Consider the following 23,143-nt stretch of genomic DNA (forward strand, 5'->3'; position numbering starts at 1 on the left):
TATTACTTGAACCATTTAGATGTCAATTAAAATAGTATAAAAAAATGTAACAGATCTATGTCACTCTGATCAAGCAAAACTTGTACCAAGATTTTAATCAACATGGTTTCTAAAATTTGATCAAGAACTAAAATGTTCTTAATTGTATAACAAAATTGTGACCAAATGATTTCAAAATGCTATTTTGCCATGAGCAAATAATGTTCAAACTGGAAGTAAATATTTTAAATATGATGGATATTCAATTTTTGTTCTATCTTTGTAGGAATGATGATTTTCTCGCACTTGCATGTAAAGTTTGTCATATTCCATATAGTGAGACTAGTATTCCATTTCCAGCTCAGCTTGTTCGATGTAATGTCTGTAGGTATGATGCTTGTTTTCTTCACAAATGTTTCCCCATTATAAATGTCATGTAAAGCATTTTAACAAATGTCATGTAAAGCATTTTAACATGCAGAAAACTTTAGTTTAACTTCAGTGTGCTTGATTAGTGTTGATAGATGAATAATATTTGTTTAGGTTCAACGCTGTGAAAAAAATAATTTAATTTCCAGTCTACAGTTTGCAGTATAACATATCCTAATGTGTGATTTTTTTAAAAATTTTTTATTCAGGAAAGCAAAAGTTCCAGATGTGCTTTTCATGACAATTGAACCACCACCTCGCATACCTATCACTGGAAAAGGCTGTTTATTACAAGCTAGGTAAGAGCTAATACTTTTGCAGTTTCATACATTCCACAATATTATTATACGGATGAATCAATTGCTCCTAATTGCATCAGTTCTGTGAGGTCTGTGCTGGCAAAATAAATGCTTAAAATTGCTACAATTATGTTTGCTCCTTCAAAAGTACTGTTTTTTTTTTTTTTTTTTAGGGTCATAAGATCCTTACTAATGAGATGTGATGTGTATCACTTAAATTATGACTTCCAGAAATGACTGAGTAGATCACATCCAAGCCTAAAATGCTATATAATCCCCTTACACATGGGAAATTAAAAGGCCAGTATTTTATTTATAGCCATTTATTTTATTAAAAGCCATTTATTTTACTGGCAACTGGGGAAAAATTACTAAATCAAGCTTATATCGGGACTGGACGAATTCTGACACCAGGGGGGGACTGGAAAATCGATATTGGTACCAAACTTTTCTAAATGTAGTTGCTAAATTTCTAAATTGGAGTCTAACGGTAACACAAAATGTCATGATTTCATTACAGTAGATCTTTTAACATGGGGGAATTAAAGGAAAACGTTATTTAGGACTGTTTTTTTTATGTAAAATATCATGCTTGGCTCTTAATAAATTGGGCCAGTGCCTAAATATTTTTTCGATTTGTCCAGCCCTGGTTTATATAATATAATGAAAGATTAAACGGTGGCTATGATTGAATGTTGACATTTAAGTTATATATATAAATTTACTGGTGGTGTTATCTTGATGAAATCTGTAAAATGGGAAAGAGGAAGTATGACAAGTGGACAAACAGTGCAAAGAATTTGAAGGCCAGGTCATATTAGTGGTAGTACATTAAATTAGATTTGATCAAACTTGGGGGGGGGGGTAACAAACAAGGGGTCGGAACAATATTGCTTGCACTTCAGATCAAAGAATTTTAGGGGTGCAGTAGCCCAGGTTGATAAGATGCTTGCCTAAAGTACCAACAGATGTTTAGAGGTGTCGCGAGCTTGATACCCGGCTCGTCTTTGTCAGGAAAATTTCCTTACACAGGGGTACAACAAAAACAGCAACATGACCACAAGAAAAAATTGCTACCGCAGTGAGTCCCCCATCGAGTGGTTAGCTCACCAACTCCTAGATGAGCATAAAACAACAAGCCTGCTGTTCAGAATCAGTAATAAATTGTAGGTCCCGGTTTAATTAGCCCTCGTGTGCAGAAAATTACCGTGGTGTGACAAAAATGATCAATGATCAAAGGGTTTGATATGAGACACAATTACGAACCATGAATGTAGTTTTTAAATTGTATAGGGAATGAACATTTAACTTGCAATAGAATATGTTTAAAAATTTTTAAATGATTTTAACTATGGGCTCTGCTACTGACATTAATACTTATACATTATCAACAGGGAAATGTGTGCACGTAAATCTTAATTAAAAAAAGTACTGTTGCGCTAAAACTTAACAAAAAACCTCACATTCTGCGGTGGCAGGATACTGGTAGGCAAACAAGTTCATTATCCGCATATATTAGATTGAAATTGGATGCTGCACAATGGATGATGTCATGTTATGATGAAGCAACGTTGCAGATGTATCAGTACTTTGCACATATCGATGTGGAGGGAAATCAGGTGCTGGACACATGTAAACTTCCCGCATAGTTGTTAGAGGAGCAGTTCACATAGATATTACTGGTATCACAATTTGGAGATGGTGATATCATTACACACTATTAGGACGGATATGCTTGTTGATTTCAATGTCTCGATCATACATAGAAAAATTTTAGGTGAAACTTTTGTACCCCTTTTTTCCCTAAAATGATAAATAAGTTATCTAGCATGTTCAATGTCAAGAAAGAACCCTTCCCACTGATGTGTCAGTAATCTTGTATGTGTAAAATGTGTCTAATGACTCCAATCCTGTCTCCATTGAAGCTGCTTTCCACATCATGTGGGCACAATGTTTAGAAGTTATATTGACACTGGACCATTGGTCTGTCAACTCTGTGCTTCATCTTAGCTTTTGTGCATTTTGCTTTTTATTTATATAAAAAATACTATTTTGTTTCAAATAGTGTATTCAAGCTGAAGATATCTTTAAAACTGTTTTATTATTCATAAAGGATGAAGTTAATAGACCGCTTATTAATCATTTGTGATTTAAATGAAAGGGAGGAAAATTTTCTCTTGAACATATGAAGAAATACAGTAAAACCCCTCTTAATGGAAGCCTCTTTTATGGTCAAATAATAATTTTGCATGTATGATAAAAGTATGCATTTCAAACTCCTGATCGATCACCCTTTTTTCACAGGCAAATTTTTTTGTCCCACCGGCGTCCACAAAAAAGCGGTTGTATGCATATCTTTATTTGCATACTTTGAAGGTTATAATAATATGTAGCAATAACAATATGTAGCAATTAAGTGAATAAAGTTCATGGAATTATCAAAGCTGATAATGTGTTTCTTTTAGAATTGTTTGGAATAGAACAATACACTTATATTTTTTTGTGGTCTTTATATGTATTTCTTTTTTTTTTTCTTTTTTTCATTCAAAGGGTATGCAAGGGCAAAAAAGATGGAAAAGGAGAGCAAAATGCAAAAGAAATTAGTGATGTATGTTTAGTTTTTCCCTGATTGTAATATTACTAATTGTCATGAATTTGAATTTTTCATCACTTATATCAGTTTATAGTTTCTTTGAAATTGCATACTTAAAAAATTTTGAAAAAAATATACTGAAATCTTTTTTTTTTGTTATAACATTTCTGTCTCTTTCTGCTTATTTTGTGATACTGCATTCATGTTGTTTTAAAGATTCTCTCATTGTCAGTTCTAATGTATATATATATGTATTTCACTCATATTATGAAGTTGTAGTAATTTTTGATATTTTAAAAATAAGTTAAGCATGCATTTTGTGGAGAAAAAAAAAATTAGTTTTGGAATGGACATCTCAAACCCAAGTTTTTGTAAAGAGATGAAGAATGTTGTCCTTCAGCTAAATCTTGACTGCTTCATTAAAAAAGTTTTCAGTCTATCATTGCAGGCTCTTCAAAAGAGCAAAAATCTACAAGCACCAGAACCATTGATGACAGTCGAAAATAAAATGTTGAATAGAAAATGTTTTTAGATTCATTCACCATGCATGAATTCAGCAGATTTATTTACAATTTTAAACAATTGTTTTTTCATAATTTCTTATTTTGCTGCTGGGAGTTCAGTTTTTCTTTTAATTCTTTTCAGTAAAACCCTCTATCCCTATCTTACCAAAGTTAAACTCAACTCACTTTATTCTTTCATTTTGCAGGACAAATTTATTGTGTAAGGCAAAGGACACCTTTATTTATTTATAGCCTACCTTTGTGTAATATTTATTCTTTTCTGTTTTATATTTACTGTATCATGATTTGACTTTTGTGATTATATTCAAAATATTACCTTCATATATTTCAGACACTTCCATTCCTTGAATATGAACTTCACAGACAACTGCTGAATAAGTTGAAAGTAAGTTCTATCGCTAACATTTTAAATTACTTGCTAGCCTGCCAGAACCTTTTGTAAGACTATAAACAGGCTTATATGTTGTAGTAGTTAAAATTTTTGGATTTCTATAATATTTTAAAATTATTTTTAGTGAAAGAGCTTCTAAAGTTTGTTTTCTGTGTTTTCTAACTTGGAGGCACAAATGCAAGCTAGTTTTTCATTTAAAAATGTTTCTCTGCATAGAGCAGCCAGACCTTCAACAGGATACTCTCATAACATAAAAATTCGGGCATTCACCATATTCATTTCAAAATATGAAAGGCGGACCAGAACATGAAACATTTGTTACTCTGGCAACATAAATGTGTTAAAGCCTGGTTTTCCTAGGAGCAGATAGTTACAGCATTTGCAGCATGAAAACGCTGATTGGTCAAAAAAACTTGAATTTCAGGTTTTTAACCTGATTTTTAACCAGCATTTTTCACGCTGCACATGGCGCAGAAATTCTACTGCTAGGAAAATCCGGCTTAAGGACTTGCTGCTCTCACTCGTACACTCAGAACACACACATTCCAGCATGTATCGATTTGTTAGAAATTTCTTAAATTTATGGTTAAATAGTAGTATTAAAAGAACTCTAACATATATAGTTTTTGATTGTTTCTTTCCATGTGCAAACTTTCATGATTCTAGGTTAAAGGAATGAACTCTATATTTGGGTTGAAAGTTCAAGTATCCGTTGGTGACAAGCTCATTGTTGGTATAGCTGTAAGTTATATTTATTGCCCAGTTTTTTCTTTCTTTCAATATTCACTCTGATATTGTTTAGTTGTGCTGAGAAACCAGTAAATAAACACATCAAATGATATCAAAATTCTTTTATGGATGTTTCAGTTCATGTGTGATGTTTAAACTAAGTGCTGCATCTCAATACTGCTTTTAAATTTTATGTTAAAGTGAATCCCATGAATAATCTGATTTTTGTGGCATTAATTACTATTTACAAAGAATGTCCAAAGTATTCCTTATTTGGTACTCATATTTTACAGACTGGAACTGGAGTATATTTATCTGCTCTTCCTCCGGCTAACATTCCAAAGCTTATATGTGGGAAGGTATGTGCAAAATTAATTCCTCAATCATTTGAAAAAAACTAAGATATGCAAAGAGAATAAAAAGTGAACTTGTGTTTCCATAGGATCCTAACAATCATAAGATGTTGAGAATACAGAAGCAGTTACAGGAAGCTGTGTTGAGAAACAAGAAATGTTATGCTATAACTTCACCTACTGCAGTGAGTAACATTTCTGAAACTTAAGAATTTGATACTTCTGACGCTTAATGTCAAAATGGATGCCATAACTGTAACATTTGGGATTAGAGTGAATAAGTTATAGCTTATGTTAAATTTACCTTACTCTTTTATGATATTAAAAGTAATGTTCACATGATTCAAAATTATTTCAGCACACACCTGATGCCATCAAGTTCATTGACCAATTCATGAGCTAAACTTTGACTCTTAACGCTTATGAATTTGAAGTTCAATATCATTAAATCTGTAATGAATTCTAAACATATCTTCCTATGGAGTGAGAAGCTGCACAAACTCATTGTACCTCAAATCATGGGTTCCCATTTCTAAGTAACCTTGGTGCGGATCCAGAAAAATGTGTTGGAAGGGGTGATTTATCATGCAGGTTCATTTGATTGTCCTGTATTTTATGGGGCACACCAATTTTCCCCCCCATATTAGTCAGCAATTGGGAGGGGGCAATCAGTCTCATTCCATTGCCCCCCCCCCCCGGATCCACTCCCAAAGTAATCCAAGTTGTAAATGAAGAATATTTGGTATAAATGCACTTACTTGAGAGCAAATGTTCAGCTAAGGTCGAGATTACCCGATAAAAGTTTGATAAAAGATCTTTTATAAAACTTGAAAAATGCAACCAATAAGCATATTGGTTATATTCGCTTTCTTGTAATTGATACACTCATTGGTTGCATTTTTGGTGTTTTATAAACAAACTTTTCTAAAATTTTTTTAGGCACTGGCCTAATGAATATGAAACACATGAGAATAAAGTTGTTCAACAAAGAAAGCTTGGGATCTTTGAACTATTGAAAGCTGACAGTATGACTGTCAGTATATACCGTCAGTCATGTTGTAACTGATTGGACAGTTATCTTGTACAGTTTTTGTGGATTTTTATTTTATGTATAACAGAGTGGTCTTCAATCTTTCAGACCCAATGGGCCAAATTGCAACTTCCCACGAAACCTGCGGGCCACCGACTCATGTAATTTAGTGGCATCTTAATAGAGGGGGGGGGGCAATGGGACCCTGAGTTAAACAAAAATAATTGAAGACACTTGTTTTCCTCCTCTATAAATCTTGAAATCATTTCATTCAATAATTATGCAATTATTCTTTTTTTTGATTGTGAAATAATTTCTATATTACTTTTCTTATTAATTTCTATATTACTTTTCTTATTAATTTCTATATTACTTTTCTTATTAATTTCTATATTACTTTTCTTATTAATTTCTATATTACTTTTCTTATTAATTTCTATATTACTTTTCTTATTAATTTCTATATTACTTTTCTTATTAATTTCTATATTACTTTTCTTATTAATTTCTATATTACTTTTCTTATTAATTTCTATATTACTTTTCTTATTAATTTCTATATTACTTTTCTTATTAATTTCTATATTACTTTTCTTATTAATTTCTATATTACTTTTCTTATTAATTTCTATATTACTTTTCTTATTAATTTCTATATTACTTTTCTTATTAATTTCTATATTACTTTTCTTATTAATTTCTATATTACTTTTCTTATTAATTTCTGAGTTACTTTCTTTTCACTAGTTCTGAAATTATTTGATTTAAAAATTATTTCTTTAATTCTGAGTTTTAATTGATTTGCTCAGGAATTATTTTATTTATTCTAGAATCATTTCTTTCATTAATCCCAAAATTATTTCTTTCATTAATTCTATAATTACAGTTGATCCCGCTTATAACGTTTTTCAAAAATTGCAGCTAAAAAACGTTATAGGCAGGAAAACGTTTTAAGCAGGAAATGTCTATAATTATTGTATAGTAAGTGGTATAAAACATACTTTTTCACCAACCATAGCTATTTCACGTAGTATTTTTAATTTATTAGCAAACATTATGGTACATACAGAGATTTAGATTATTGACAATCATTCGATTAACTGATGATGGCAAGATTCTTATGGGAGGGCTATCATCGTATAATCTTGTTTATAATTTCGATTGTCGATTGGCGTCTGATGTTTCGAGTTTAATCACCTGTTATATGAGTTTAGATTGACGATCATCTTCATATATATATATATATATATATATATATATATATATTGGTTGCCTCCGTATGAGGCGACAATGTTTTGTTTTTATAATAAAATTTCCGGATACACCCACCCTCCGGGAATGCTTCGATTCATATTCAGTGACATAACTTTGATCACCCTGGTATATGTGAACAGTGGTAAGGGAAGTTTATGCTCTTCTTAAGGGGTAAGGGAAGTTTATGCTTGTTGGACAAAGTGAGAGAAAAAGAAGAAAGTATTCAAAAATTATTGTGCCTAAAACCCTTGGGGGGGGGGGGAAATCATTCTTTTCTTTATGCTGAAAACATAACTGGCTTCTGAAGAGCCATAAAAAAAAAACCCACCTCTAGTTTTCACATAATAGTTAATCGCTGGCACACAAACAAACACCATTTTCATTTCTTTACCTGTGAAAAAGGCAAAAACCACACCGTTTTCAAGGAAGGGAAAAGCCAGATGTGAATTTTTTGAGCATTTTGAGTGGGAAGAGCAAAAAATTCAAACATATCTGGGAAAAATTAACATTATCAATATAGGAAAAAAGTTAAATTCACAAAAATTAGTCATACTAAGCGGGATTGACTGTAATCATTGTTCAACATTTTCAACAGTTTTCTGAAAATTATCACAACAAAAAGCTCAGAGGGCCAAATGTGACCTGCAGGCTATGCGTTGAATACCTCTGATTTACAAATTTTAGCATTTTTGAAGGAAACTTACATTTTTTTTAAGTTTGGATGTCATATTTATAATGACACTCATTATCATGTTGAAAAATTTAAGGAAATGCCAAAAGAAAAAAGCAAGAATTCAGAGAAATCAAAGAAAGAAAAAGAACTGGAAGAAAGATGTTCTGAAATAGACCTGAGTTCTGGGGACAAAGAGGCTTGTATTTTAGAGGTATGTTATGCGAATATGCTGAAACTTTAACACGAGAGAAATATTTTCTTAGTTTTGCAGATTTGTTGTGATTCCAGTATTTGGTTAGGATTTATTTCTCTTTAATAGGAACCAATTGTTACTTTAACTTTGAATAAATACTCATAAATTCATTTTATGGTGGTACTAACAACGCAAGTTCATAAGAGATGCCAAAAAACACCATAAATTTGGCTGCACCTAATGATAATGCTACCTCATTGTAATGATAAACAATATGATAATATTATCCAAAATGATAGTGTTGATTCCAGTTTTAATGAATACCATTATAGCGAAAAAAAACTTGTTTTAATGAAAACTTTTCTAATCCCCCAGATAAGTTTACATATAAACAGTGTGAAAATCTGGAATTCCTTTATAACAAAATTTTGTTATTGCGAAGTGATTTCTCTTGTCTCTTGGAGTATGTTATAACAGGATTTGACTGTAATATATGATGATAAACAACAAATAACAATATTTGTCTTGGTCTACAAACTATTGTTAGTTGTATCAAGGTTTAACTGTATATGAAACTATTTAAAATAACTTTGAACTGTGTTTCTGAATCAGCTCATGCAAATAAATACAATTTCTTTGGCAAAATATGAACTTAAGGGGAATATTATGTCCTATTCTACAATAATTATTATGATTTATTACTCTGAATGAGTCATCTTGGTTTTTGTTCAATTCTTCCTGACAGTTTTCGCAAAAAATACCTATCAACTAAGTTCCATCAAAAAAGGTCACTCTTCAGTCATTTACACATACAAGATTGCAGGTGAAAAGCTGTTTCATATCCAGAAATTGAACCTGCTTGAAAGTTTTATTTTCATCATAAAGAAAATAGAAGATACAATAATTGTACGCTCTTTCCAGAAACGGGAAGGGGGGGGGGTGTACCCACTTTCCCGTAATCTTTTGTGCAATGAACAATGAATAGAGGGGAAACTCAAACATTTCAGTGTCACGTAAATAGGTTTTCAAAGAAGACATGATATTTTATTTCTCGTGTAAATAGGGCTTTATATAAATGAAGGTATGGAACATCTTTAGCATGAGTAATGAACATGCAGCTCATCTATATAATATATACCATAAAAAATCCAGGATTATATTTGCTATAAAGTATGGTAAGCATTTTGTTCTGGTTTGATTTTCTATAGGTGGATGATGCAGAAGATGTTGACATTATAGCCCAACTCATTGATCCTAGTGTTCCAGAAGGATTTGAATTGTGTAACACTGAAATGTTACCCATGATGGACAATTTCATTTGCGATTTGCAGGTTTGATTATAAAGTAATCATTTTGCATAACACATTGAAATATAAAAACGTTTAACAAAATGTACAGTAATTTTCTGTTATGAAGCCCGAGCCTGCTTATAAAATAAAACTGGATGTTATGAATTATCTGTTATGACAATTATTTTTTCTCGTCCCAGTGAACTCGCTGTTCTAAAATAATGTTAAAAATAATGCTTATAATGAATTGCAATATTTATGAATATCAAATATAGCAAAGTTTTCAGGAAGTAAGTTTCATGTAATTAGAAGTTCTTTTCAGAAACAAAGTTTTGAATATAAGAAGTACTACTACTACTTAACAGTACATGAACCCCTTGTCCATATTTCTCTGCAGAACTTTTAACTAATTGATACATGTTGGAATGTGTGTGCACAAGTAGTGAACCTTCTGTGAAGTTTGTTTCTGTGTAATACTTGTTATGTGTGGTGCTGCCATCTGCCATCAAATTTTCAAACTATGAGTGCAGTGTAATGATAGAATAATTTGTTGTAGGCCTGTTGCTCTTCATGGCGACTTTTTTATGGGTAGATCGGCTCTCGCATTTGCATCTTGGAGTTACGAACCACAGAAAAACAAATTTGTGGCGCCGGTGGGGTTCGAACCGAGGTCCTCATGATACGAATCCATCACGAATAAGAAGTACTGTTGTACTATTGAGAGATAGGCTATGGTGTTTTTTCTGTCAGTGACATCTATAGCTAGATGGCGATCTCTAGCAATGGATAGCACTGGTTCTGTTCATTTTCAGAACTGCTCAAATGAAGAGGGATTGTTATAACCTCAGTTGTCAGTGTTTCTCAGTTTTTTGAATACCAGACACTCGATAATAGTTTAATAAAGAACCACTTTGAAGCACAGGAAAGGCACATATCATTATAAACAACTCACCTCGGACAAAGGTTGATGATGCACACTGCTTACCATAGGTAAGAAATGGACTTTAAGTGGATTCTGCTCATTAGAGCATTTATTGTGTATTGGCTGTAATGAATATAGGATACTGCAAGTGCTTCTCATGTTCCCGGTGACTTCATTATATTCGGGCTTGAATGTATAAAGTTCAAAAATTGTTTTTTTAGTTCCTGTTGTCAATGCGTAGTTGAATTCTTATTACAATAAAACCCCTCTTTTGTAGACTCTCACAGGCAAAATAAAAACTTGACCATAAAAGAGTGGTGATCGTGTCGGGGGGGGGGGGGTGTTTCTGTTGAAACTGAAAAATACAGTATTAACAATATTTGAAAATGGCGCAAATATTTGCAAATGAATGAAATTCTGACAATATAAGATAGGTTTAAATCACGAAAGCACATAATTAATGCACAGATACAAAATTAAAATTGCAAAAGAAATATTACACAAAGTTTATATTCTCTTGAAAAAACTGATCAATCAATGTTTGATTGGCTGTGCTGAGTATTCCAACTCCTTCTAACATTAGCTGCACGAGGCCCTCGTGCCAGATGGTGGCCGCCCCTGGTATATATCATTGACTGAATATCTCTTGATAATTTTTGGCAATTTTTTACTCCACTCTTCGTACACTCCATCATTGACGTCAGCAGATTCCCCACACAATTTCTTAAATACAATTTCATAATGCACACAAATTGAATTAACCAACCATTTGAAGTTGATAGCTTCTATAGCTTTTTGAGCAGCTTCTTGTAAAATTAGGTCAGAAACAGGCAAATTCTTCCTTTTGTTAAAACAAACCAATCATACTCAACTGCATCTACGGCTAGGGAAAATTTAATTTCTGAAGAAAGAAGACCTTGCCGTAGATGCAGTTGAGTATGATTAGTTTGTTTTAACAAAAGGAAGCATTGCTTTCTATTTTTCAGTTATTTTTCTTGCCAATATTCCTTTTGCTTCATAATGAATCATATCTGTCCTCCCTGCATTGTCTTCATTTGTGGCATGAACTCCCATTTGCATCTTTTCACTGTATTCAATGACTTCATTTTTTTCTCTTCAGAATCTTTTCTCTTAGTGATAGAAAGCAAGGATTTACTTGTAAAAGCCATATTAAACAGCGTAAAATCATGTAAAATATATGACCACAACCAGCAGACTGACATCATGGTTGCCAAACATCAAGAGACATTTAAAGCAAAACTTTCACTGAAAAGTAGCCAAAAGTGGTTGTTCTGCCATCTAGTGAGCATAGTGGCTGGCTGAACTTGGTTTCCTGTGGTTCCCAACTTCGAGGTGCAAATGCGAGCCGATCTCTCCATTAAAAATCCTCGCCACAAAGAGCAACAGGCCTACAACGATAAATTATTCAATCATTCACTTCACTCATAGTTAGAAAAACTTGTGGCAGATGGCAGCATTACACAGAAACAAACTTCACGTCAGATTCCACTACACACATATTCCTGCATGTACCAATTCGTTAGAGGTTCCACAGAGGAATATGGATGAGGTGCATTTGTGGTTTAGTAGTAGTAGCGAGCATAATAAAAAAAATAAAATATAGGTAAACTAAAATATATATAGTAATAACCTATAAAAATATAATAAAACCTATATAACCTATAAAATATAACCTATGTAAAATATATATAGGTAAAACAAAATTGCAATGATTGGTGTCCATACAGGGGTTTTAGTCCAGTAGAATAAATGATGAGAATGGCATCTGTGACGGTATCTGAGTTTGACCATTGAGCAGGGGTTCAAAATGCATTATCTAAACAGACTATTTGCCAGGATATTTTCATTTGGTCGTAAAACAGACGTTACCACATCTGAGGGGTGGCCGTTGACAGGGTTTTTAATTTACTCTTCTTTTTAATTGCAGCTAAAAATGAAATTTTCATCCGAAACGGTTCCCATCATTCTGGAAAGTCAAGGAAATGAAAAATGGTCAGAATAAAAATTAAGGAAATTTTGTGAATTATTTCATTAAAGTCAGGAAAAAAATTGTGCAAAGAGAAAAACTGAATCTTGGAAAACATTTGGAAGGTTAAGGATTTGAATTTAATTTCTTTCTTCTGCATTTTTGTCTCAGGGAAATGACTACGCAGAGTTTGCTGGGAGCTCTGCAAGAATGTCTAATGTTGCATAGTGTTCTAAATATCCAAAGAAAACTTGATTTGGTTAGTTTGATGTACAAAATTTAATTTTTAACTGTGTTAGTATTGTTTTTATTTCTTTAATGAAATTTATGTGCTGCTTATGTAAAGCTGTGGCGTTTCTTCGATTTCCCCCCCCCCCCTTTCATTTTTCTTTGTCTGATCTACATATCTAAAATGGAAAAGAAAGATATTCCTTAGTTTCTCAGACCTGAGTAATTTTTTTGTGTCGCAGTTCATCCATGTGAGGGGAAATGCCAGAAATAATTTATTGATAATACATCAGGCCTATTGTTAGTTGGTAGGATAGAAAATATTGAACTTTATTGGACTGAAAAATAGGATTAATCCCATTTTAATTCAGAGGGGAATGTTGTTAAAAACAAGCAAAATATATAGAATTTTTTTTTAAAACAATAATTAGATTTTGAGAAATTTAAAAAATAAATTTAGAACCTTTTTTTTATTATGCATCAACTTTCTCTGTGTAGGTCTACAGGGTTGTCTGAATGCATGGGCTTATCTGGGCTACTTTACCGCACCAACTCCAGTCATATATCGCCATATGGTAATTTCCAGCTAGTGGAGTTGAGTGGGAAATAAAGGTGCCATCAGATGGTGGTTGCCTTAGGCTCGATAGGTAAAGAACTTTTTCTGATGTTCTTTTGGCTGGATTCTAATCCATGAACCTTTACGGCAACCCTCATAGTGGAAGACGAGCATCTTATCACTGTGCCACTCGGGTGCCTCAGGATCATCTAATGATCTTGCATAGCAATTTAAATTAAGTGGCAAACTTTGAGTCAGGGGTCCTAGTGTTTTAGTTAGCCCAGAAACCTGTTGCTGTTGAGATGGCCCCGCTTGTCATTTATGTGTATTTATTTATCCTGCGTTTATCATAGGCACATTTATAAAAAGTTCTTCATGCACATATGCATGACATTAATTTTTTTATTTTATTGCTCCCAGATGTTCACTCATATTTTCCGATCAAAGTTACCGGCTAACTGTCGTCAGGTTTCAAAAATCTTTGAAAATGTTCTTCAGGTAAACAACATTTTTTTCTCTTATTTATAAATCTGTCAATTGTTTTTCCTGTGGGAATGTTTAAGTAAAATAACATTTCAAGTTTGGTTAAACTAAAAATATGTAGAAGTTTTTCTAGACTGATAGTTTCTGATAACTCTATAATTATCAGTACCGATTTTACATCGCTCATTACATTGCCCAATTTTACATAGTCAAAGCTCCCACTTGTCCTACTTTTCTATCAAATCCTATCAACAAAATTTGTGTAATAAATTTTAATTGAGGAAGGAATCATAGATATATATTGCCAAATATTGAGATGTTGCAGATTATAATTAATGATTCTGCCAAAGCAGAAATTGTATCCCCTTTTCAAAGTTATTTGTGAGGTTTATGTGGACCATTTGGTTTATTAATTTTCCATTTGTTCAGTTCGAGGGTTTAACAAGTAGAGTAGTCATTAAAACTTCTGTCAGGATAGAAAAAATAATTTTGTATTTATTATTTTATGGTCTTGGACAGTAACATTCATCATTCAAAATTGTGGTCTACATTTTGTGTATATGTCAAACAACAGTTTGCATTACAAAGCAGTTGGATACATAGGCTTATTCTAGGTTTGTAGCATTCAATTGTCTTCTGCATTTTTAAGGCACGAAGAGGTATAAACAATATTTACAATGCTCTCAGCAAAGAGCTAGAAATGAAAGAGCTTCATTTGTCATAAATGATTACACTGGCATTGAACAGTAAAATATAAACAAATCCCTTTAAAAAAAAGATGGACGACGCAGTAAAACTAGCCAGTTCTCCTTGGCTTTTCATTGGACTGTAATTTACACTATGCTTTTTGGAAGTAGTCATGAAAGAGGGTCATTCTTAAAAACTTACATGTCTTTATAATTTGCTGTGCATTGCCGAAGAGAGTTGACAGACTGGGGTGTGGAAGACTCTAAAAAAGAATTTTATTTTGATTGTGAGGAGAGACAGAAGAATTATCTGCCGTTCGTAGTTCCCCTGTTTTGGCCAAAAATTGTTTTTGTAACCTAGTCATTTCTGTCATTTTGCTTTGGCTCGAGTCAATCTTACAGGATACTGAAATGGTGCTATGAAAAAAAAGTTAATTTTAAAATTTAGATTGAAAAATAATTTTTTTAGGGATTTTTATGATTATGTTGTCTAGGAGGGGCGTCCCTATCCTACTTTTTTCAGTGGCAGCCCTGTATAGTATCTGGTATAAAAAAAGTCTGATTTATTCAGTTTTCCTCAACTATCTGCAGTGTTGTATAGATACCAGTCTTTTTCTCTATCGTCTTATTTTTATCATTAATCTAATTTATTCTAAATAAAATTTCCAATCTATTTTTTTGTTATCGAATGCAGTCATAAGAGTTTTCTTCTGGTATTTCTAGAATTCTCAATTAATCATCATACTCTTATATTATCTTCCTTTTCATTAAATTAAAATTTTGACCGTCAAATTATTCTCTTTCATTAAAGAGTCTGTATGTGAAGTTGCTTATGCTTGTCCCTTGTTGCCTGGCTGGTCTTAGTTTTGATGTCGAACTGGTGGATCAAGATGAGATACAGGTAGGATTTAGTTTCACTAATAAACATGTTTTTTAATGTGCTGACTTCACATTAAACTCAACTTCCAGTAAGCATTTTAAAATTATCTAAAAATGTGCTCAAAATTTTCTATAATACAATTAAAATATTATCATTGGAGTAGAATTTATGGAAGAAGTGTTTTATTGCTTTTCTATTGTTGGACTCATTGCAAGTGGTTCAATCTTGCCTGAACAAAAGGGTTCAGTAGAATTTCAGACAATGAACCATTCCAATAAATTTCTTGCATACTCATAAGAAAATTTGTTCTCAATATATTTTTACTCTAATTTAATGGGCAGTGTTTTTTGCCTAAAATTGAATCTTTTTATCTGGGTCATGTAAGAATCTGTAGCAATATAAAGAAAGCATATGCATTTTTCCCAGCAGAGAATTAAGTTGAACATATGATTTGGGAATGTGATAGGTTCTAGTAAATACTGTATTCTGTTTTTCTTTTTTTAGCAATGAAAATTAAAGTTTATACTGACTTTAGATCTCATCAAATTATCTCTGTTTATGTGTGTGTAAAATTTTAGGTTTCATTAGTTGGTGTTGCTGTTGGCTTGGATGATGCAGGGAAAAAGAAACAAAGTACTTTCTTAAAAATAATTTATAGCAGTAGATTTTTTTTTAAATAATGAATATTTTTCTTGTATTTTCTCAATATTAGTCTATTAAAGTCAGGTTTTACACTCATGGAAAATTGAAAATGTGAAGGTATTCCTTAAAAGTATAAACTTCTATGTCCAACTTAATTTGGCTCAATTAAGTTACAATTAAGGCACTGTTACAAGTTTTTCAAATCATGTTTATAGTTTAGAATATATTTCCAATGTTAATTTGAATTTCTTAATGTAAATAGATGCATACATGAATCTGGATTTTTTTTAGGTTCTGAGACAGAGTTAATGTTTGCCATGGATGAAGAAAATCCAAAGGAATTCAGAAAATCAGGTTAGAGCCAATACATTAAACATTGTTTACATTATACATTGCTACATTATGCGTTGTTAAAATACATAAAATTTTATTGTTATTCAGCTTGAATAACTCTAATCGATGCAATAAAAAGAATAGTGTATGTGCAAAGTAAAGTTTCTTTCTCATTGGCCCTTTATGTGATTAAAAATCTTCATATAACCATGCAGCCAGTTGTGTGTGTGTGGGCTGTTGAAATGATGTGATATTACCCATTACTGCAGCTCATGTTAGTAGTAACTGTAACTATGCATGATGTCTTGGTCTATCAGAGCAGTACAGTAATACCTTGACTAACGAAGACAATTCATTCCAGAATACATTCATTAGCCAAAACATGATTTTCTATGTACTGCCTTTAATTTAACACCAAGAAGCACTGTAAAAAAATATTCATTAGCCAAAAAATTAGTAAGCAGAGGCATTCATTAGCTGAGGTAATCAGTGTATTTATATGAATTTTAATATTTCAAAGTATCCAAATTTCGAATTTTCAAGCTCATTTTTCCAGTTTTGTTTAATGTGAAGTTTTTATCTTTCCACAAAATGTTTCTTCTCACCCGGATCTTTTTCCAAGCAGTTCATTTTTCTAATATGTTATTGAAATTCTCTTCCTGTAATTATTATTGTTAACTAGCATTATGTCTGTTTTCATAAAACCATTTTAGTGTTCTACCAGAGTCAGATTTAAAATAAATTTTTTCTTATTTCAGATAAGAGGGAGCACTTGACACATTCAAAGAATAGAAAAAATAAGAAATCTCGCTATCATGTAACTGTCTTACGTTCATTTCTTTCATATTGCACTGTAGTATAAAGACATTTTCAGTTACCTAAAGGTATTAGTGAAATCTGTTGACCCTACACATTATGCATTTGGAACTTAATAAATTTGAATTTTTAATAGTTCAAACTTTTACAAACTCCCTTTGAGTTTCATTTCAAATTTTTGTTGAATTTGCTTGTTTTATTCAATATTTTTCCAAATTTTTTGGAAGTTATGGACAGCCTGGAAGAATTCTAAAATCGGAATTCTAATCAAATCAGAGTCTTCAAACACAGATAAAAGTAAAAGAATTCTGACATAATTGTTGCACACAATAAGTGTCTTTTTTTTTTTACCTTAACTTCTAGCTCAAACAGCTGTACTATTATTCTGTCCACTGAACAATTTGCAGAGAAATGTAGGGCCAGTTTTGATAATAATTACAGATTTTATGATACTTTTCTAAAAAACAAGTACTCCTTCCTTTGAAAATGGCAACATCTGTATTCCAGAATGCTCGTTAGAATTTAGTTTTCTTTTTGCAATGGATTTATTGGTTAGCAAATTAGTTAAAAAATTACTGTTGTGTCTACGATTGAAAAACCTGCAAAATTACAAGACCTAAATTCATAAAAATGTTATCAGTTTCCAATGAATTCAACAAAATTACTTGGATGACTAGTGGGCTATTTCAGATCTATATTTATCTGTATAAAATAATTCAAAATTCTAATTTGTGAATTTCTAGATATTATTAGACAATTTAATGCTTATTTTAACATTGTTCGGCCAGAGTGCATCAACATTGCATTCCACCTCATATGAATTACTCTCAAATGGAGTGAATTGGATACAGATTTTAGAAATTTTCACATTATCTCCCTTATGAATTAACATTTTTTACTTAAAGTTGCTTCACTATAATTTTTTAGTTATTTGTTCATACAAGGATAATATTGTAGGATATATACAAGGATAATATAATGTATTGTAGGGATTACATTTTACAGATCTATACCATAAATTAGGTAATTTGACTTTTTTTTGCAATGACTTTGGATTTCAAATTAACCATGTTTGACTGTTTCTCTTATTTTATGCAGGGTTTTAGGAATGAGCATTTTGGTGTTGATGTTACTCCATTGACTTATATTCCTGGCCGAAAAATTGACAGGTATCTTGGAGATTTGGACTTCTTCTTTATAAGGGAAAGTTCAAGCATTCGTGAGGTAATGCTCTTTTGGCTATTTTATGCATAGACAATGAGGCCTCGATATAACGATACTCTGCAAACCAAGAAAAAATACAGTTGTAGAGAGGTTATCATTATATCAAGAGATAGCATTATCAGTCACCACCAAATTTATGCTATTGTTATGTGAGCATCTTTCTGAAATTGGCGTTGTTGGTACCACCATAAAATGCATTTCTAAACATTTATTTTCAACAAAAAGGTATAATTTATTAATTGATTGATAAAATTCAGTTAGTTGTACCACTCTGTAAAGTGCTTTACCACACAACACTTTTGTGTACTACACTTAAAGTAGCTCCATGGTAGCTTCATTTCCATTTTCATATGGTAGACAGTGTAAAATACTGATGTTATTAAACATCCTTGAAAGAACAAACACTGATGAGGAATTTAAGAATATATTCAAGTTGATTTTGAGTGAAATATAAATAATATTGCTGTAGCGGTTTCAAAATATTGTCAAAAAATATTGTTATACAGAGGTACTGTGTATGCCTCTGACTGCAGTGCAGTCTATATTCTGTATTTGCGGATTTCATGTTCATGGTTTTTATATTCACTCTTTCTTAGTTTTCCGTAAAACACTGTTGTGATGATAATTCTTGTATTGGAAAAAAATATAAGTTGTACGTGTTAAATGAAGGTCTAAACATCTCTCAGTATTTTTTATGAACAAAGGAACTGAGACTACGAAAATATTTTTTCTGTATTGTTAATAGAGAAGGGTTCACTGATATAGACATATGGTAGAAGAAATTAAAGAACTAATTAACAAAAATTCAGAAGTTGACAGTGGAGGGATTTATCAAGCTGACTGCTTCTCAAATGAAAGCGATAACCCATGAAGATGACCAAGATTCAGAATTAAAAGACAAGTTCATTATGGTCAACATACTAAAAGACACCATAAGTTTAAACCATCAGTTGATTGTTTCCATGATATAGAATCATCTATGATATTTTTTTCATGAGCTAGAAAATCGCTAGAGGAAGCTTTGCTACCATTACTATAACAAATTAATTGAAATTTAGAAGGAAGTGGCTCATTATGTTGTTCTTTAAGAAAACATCACTTGGAATCACTTAACCCCCCTTCTATTAATTCCACACAAAGCAGATACTGTATGAACGAGATGCCTAAAAAACATGTTTATGGTGGTTTGAGTTATTCACAGATTTTCTGTATTCGTGGTCACCCCCACAACTTAACCCTGTGAATATCGAGGGGCAACTGTATATAGAATAATATGTGTACAAGGTGTTGCTAATGTTTTTGACAGAGGGAAGACTGAGTTTGTAAAATTTTTCCAGGGGCATTTAGGAAAAACCACTGAGATAAGCAAAAGTCATTGTAGAGAAATAGAAATTTGTTTCCTGATAATTACACAATGAAGAAGAAAGCCAAACTATTGTCCTTACATTCCTGTACCATGGATTTATTTCCCCTTTATTAGTGAATCTAGTGTGTCTCTTGGACTTTTACTGTAATAGCTGGTCACACTCTTACAATTCATCTGTTTTGAAATTTTTTTACATAGTGTAAGAGCTAACAAACGTGTGAATCTTGGTTCATTATTCATGTACAGAGGGAGAGAAAAAAAACAAAAATTATTAATACACAGCTATAATTTTTCAAACTATCTTGATTTGTTGTCACTGATTTTGTGGTCAACACCATAGAGCAGTGTTTCTCAGCCTATAGATGAAGAAGGTGGGACAGCTGGTGCTGTTTTCAGGTATACTTGAAAATTTAATTGAAATTGAATGAAAATCATTTAATTGCATACAATAAATATTAATGATATTTCATGTAAGTTCAAATAAAATATCAGACCCACATATATATAACTGTTGTTTAGTAGTCTGCCGAAGAGTTTCAGACATTTTACTGGTCCTCTAGTTCAAAAAGGTTATGAAACTTTGCTATAGAGCAGTGATTCCCAACGTGGCCGTTAACGCCCCCTGGGGAGGGGGGGCGGTAGAAGCTGCAAGTATAACATAGGATCCTATGGGTTAGATTACATTGGGGCGATGAGAGGAAAAATTCTGAAGGGGGGGCGGTGGGACAAAAAAGGTTGGGAAACTATGCTGTAGAGCAGTGTTTCTCAACCTGGAGCCCATATGGCCCTCTTTGCAATCCTGGGATGTTCTTAGGGGCTACAGATGAAAATCAGAAGAAAGGGGAGCCACAGCAAGTGGTGAAGGAGGGCCACAAAGAACTGTGAAGAAATAAGCTTCCATGTGAAACGTGGTGGGCAGAAATATGACTACTTTCAAAATCTAGCAGAAATGTCGTTGGTACCAGGGCAACATTAACCAATGTGTCCATATCCTGGGGCTTCATGTCTACATAATGAGATCTGGTGCTATGATTTTCGTGTGCAGCATGCAAATATGTAAGCTGTTACCCCGCTAAGTATCTGGCCCCATGATATCACTCCGCCTTTACACCCATGATATTGAGACTGTCATGCATAGAACCCCACATGAAGGAAGCTCACTGAACTCTAACCCAGGGTAGGCACGGATCCAGGGTGAGATCCCATCAGATTGGGTGGATTGATTTATTATGTAGGTTCATTGGATCGTTTCGTATTTTACAGGTGCTTATTTTTCCCCATACAATTTGCCTATTGGGTTGGATGAAAGTGGATCTGTGCTTGGCCTAGGGTTCAAGAGATCGACTGTATTTACAAATTTCAAAATTTTGTTCATTATAAATTTAGTTCTGACTGAATTCAATTCAATAAGTCTCGGATGACAGTATGGAGGGAAGGGGTACTTGATAAGACTGGGGGCCATGAGAAAAAAATATGGTCAAAAGGGGGCCACGGGCTGAAGAAAGTTGAGAAACACTGCTGTAGAGTATATAAATAGTAGTAGTATATAAATAAGTATACATTTATAAGTAACTTATTTCTTATATGTTTTTTCGTAATTTTTTTATTAGAATGGTGGGTTGAATGGTTTCATCCATAGTTTTGTTTCCGAGATATTGGCTATTGTGCGTGCTCATGTATCAGCTCTTGGAGGAAATGGTATGGTGTCCTTCCACATGACACAATGCATTCTACTGTATAATCCGCACAAAAATCAGGTAACTTATAGAGAAAGAAACATGAATGTATTTCTCAATTTTATTTTTATTGCTTTAATTATTGTTTTTTAATTGTTGTTTTAATGTATTTCTTTGTTTTCTTGTAAATTTTATTATTAAGTTATACATACAGGGTGGTCTGTTAATGTATCGACAAACCCAGAGGGTTGTTAGTAGCAGGGCCGCAATTAGATGCCTCATCACCCAGGGCAGTGGGCATTTTGGCGGCGCCTCGTAATGATGAAGGAAAGGTTTGAGAATAAAATTTGCACCCCCCCCCCTCTGGTCCCACCTGCTCCCCCCAGTTGCGGCCCTGGTTAGTAGGCATCAAGAGGAACAAAAATTGCAATTCAGTTAATTTTATATTTAAACACTTGTACAGCCGCTTGTAATATGAACATCTTATCTGAGATCTGCACGTTATTTGGATACATTATCTAATTCTAAATATGCCTCTAAGATCAATGGTTCACCAGTAATTTGCAGTGTGGGCTGTTAGCTATGCATCCTGTATATGTATATATTTTGTGTTAACATCCTTTTTTTAATTTTTGTTGTTGGTCATTAGGCTCAGTGTCTTATCAATGTTGCTGGCGATGCAGTTTCTGTACAACTTACCCACCGTATTGATGCTGAATCTTCGAGAGAACATTAATAGAATACATTCCTTTTATCTGCATGCATATTCTACTGTAAATAATATTTCTGGATGTGTGTGTATTGGCGTACATTGTATATTGCGTACATTGGCGTATGCAAAAGGGGGAAGGGTTCTAACTCCCCCCTCAAGCCAATATTATAGTGTTATTTTGCAGGAAAAAATGTAACCCCCACAGAGAAGAAAAAAATTGAACCCCCCCCCCTTGAGAAAATTCTATGTACGCCTATGTGTGTGTATATATGTATATATACATTATGTATATCATGCATATACGTTTTTAACTTATTGTCAATCATAACTGTTCAATTTGTATCAGTATGAAGTTTGCATATTTCTTTTTTTATTTTTCTGCAAATTTTACATGAATTGAATAAGAAATTGTCTGCTTGTGGTTTTAGAGCATGGAGCTGTAATTAATAAAAGTATAGTTTTAATGCTGTTGTATATTTAATTATTAGTACTGTTTAATGAAGCAGGCCTAAATGAAGTAAGTTGAAGTTTTACCTAATCATTAATTTACTCAACTTTCTTTCTGGTATATGCGCTCTGCTAGACCATAGATTGAAAAATGATGGTGCATTTAATTTTCATCTGCTGCAGTGGATATGTCAAAGAAATTGAAAAGTATTGTGAAAGAACAATTTTTTCTCATCAAATCTCACTTACAGCATGGTGTCAAGTTTTATGGAAATCCAGTGAATTTTATGTTAAAATTGTTACAATATTTCTGGATATTTTTGCTTAACCCATTTGCATCATAAGCGCATATATGCGCTGAAATTTCCTGGCTGTTAGCACCAAAGCATATATATATATATATGCACACTAGTTTTTTTATGCATAAGAACAAAACACTAGAGCAACAT

General features: G+C 32.6%; 1 protein-coding gene across 3 annotated transcripts in view; it reads left to right on the forward strand.

Moving 5' to 3' along the window:
• LOC149081799 (C2 domain-containing protein 5) overlaps positions 1-22,711 on the forward strand; it is a 38,287-nt gene extending 15,576 nt beyond the window's left edge. For 2 of the 3 annotated variants that reach the window (XM_089235567.1, XM_089235568.1), the window contains exons 15-31: positions 266-367; positions 618-707; positions 3,258-3,315; positions 4,156-4,209; positions 4,882-4,956; positions 5,238-5,303; positions 5,387-5,482; positions 8,349-8,465; positions 9,656-9,778; positions 13,850-13,927; positions 15,410-15,499; positions 16,057-16,111; positions 16,412-16,474; positions 17,212-17,270; positions 18,368-18,493; positions 21,470-21,616; positions 22,185-22,711. In XM_089235567.1, coding sequence (XP_089091693.1) covers positions 266-367; positions 618-707; positions 3,258-3,315; positions 4,156-4,209; positions 4,882-4,956; positions 5,238-5,303; positions 5,387-5,482; positions 8,349-8,465; positions 9,656-9,778; positions 13,850-13,927; positions 15,410-15,499; positions 16,057-16,111; positions 16,412-16,474; positions 17,212-17,270; positions 18,368-18,493; positions 21,470-21,616; positions 22,185-22,271 — 1,486 coding nt within the window. In that variant the 3' untranslated portion in view covers positions 22,272-22,711. Of the gene's footprint in view, positions 1-265; positions 368-617; positions 708-3,257; positions 3,316-4,155; positions 4,210-4,881; positions 4,957-5,237; positions 5,304-5,386; positions 5,483-8,348; positions 8,466-9,655; positions 9,779-13,849; positions 13,928-15,409; positions 15,500-16,056; positions 16,112-16,411; positions 16,475-17,211; positions 17,271-18,367; positions 18,494-21,469; positions 21,617-22,184 lie in introns of those variants that run through there. The other variant, XM_089235569.1, reaches the window with a different exon arrangement.
• The last annotated feature ends 432 nt before the right edge of the window (positions 22,712-23,143 follow it).

This window comes from Pholcus phalangioides, unplaced genomic scaffold (assembly GCF_987345545.1).
Source record: "Pholcus phalangioides strain wild (caught in Gottingen) unplaced genomic scaffold, Ppha-v1.0 ptg000009l_1, whole genome shotgun sequence".
Classification (NCBI taxonomy): Eukaryota; Metazoa; Arthropoda; class Arachnida; order Araneae; family Pholcidae; genus Pholcus; species Pholcus phalangioides.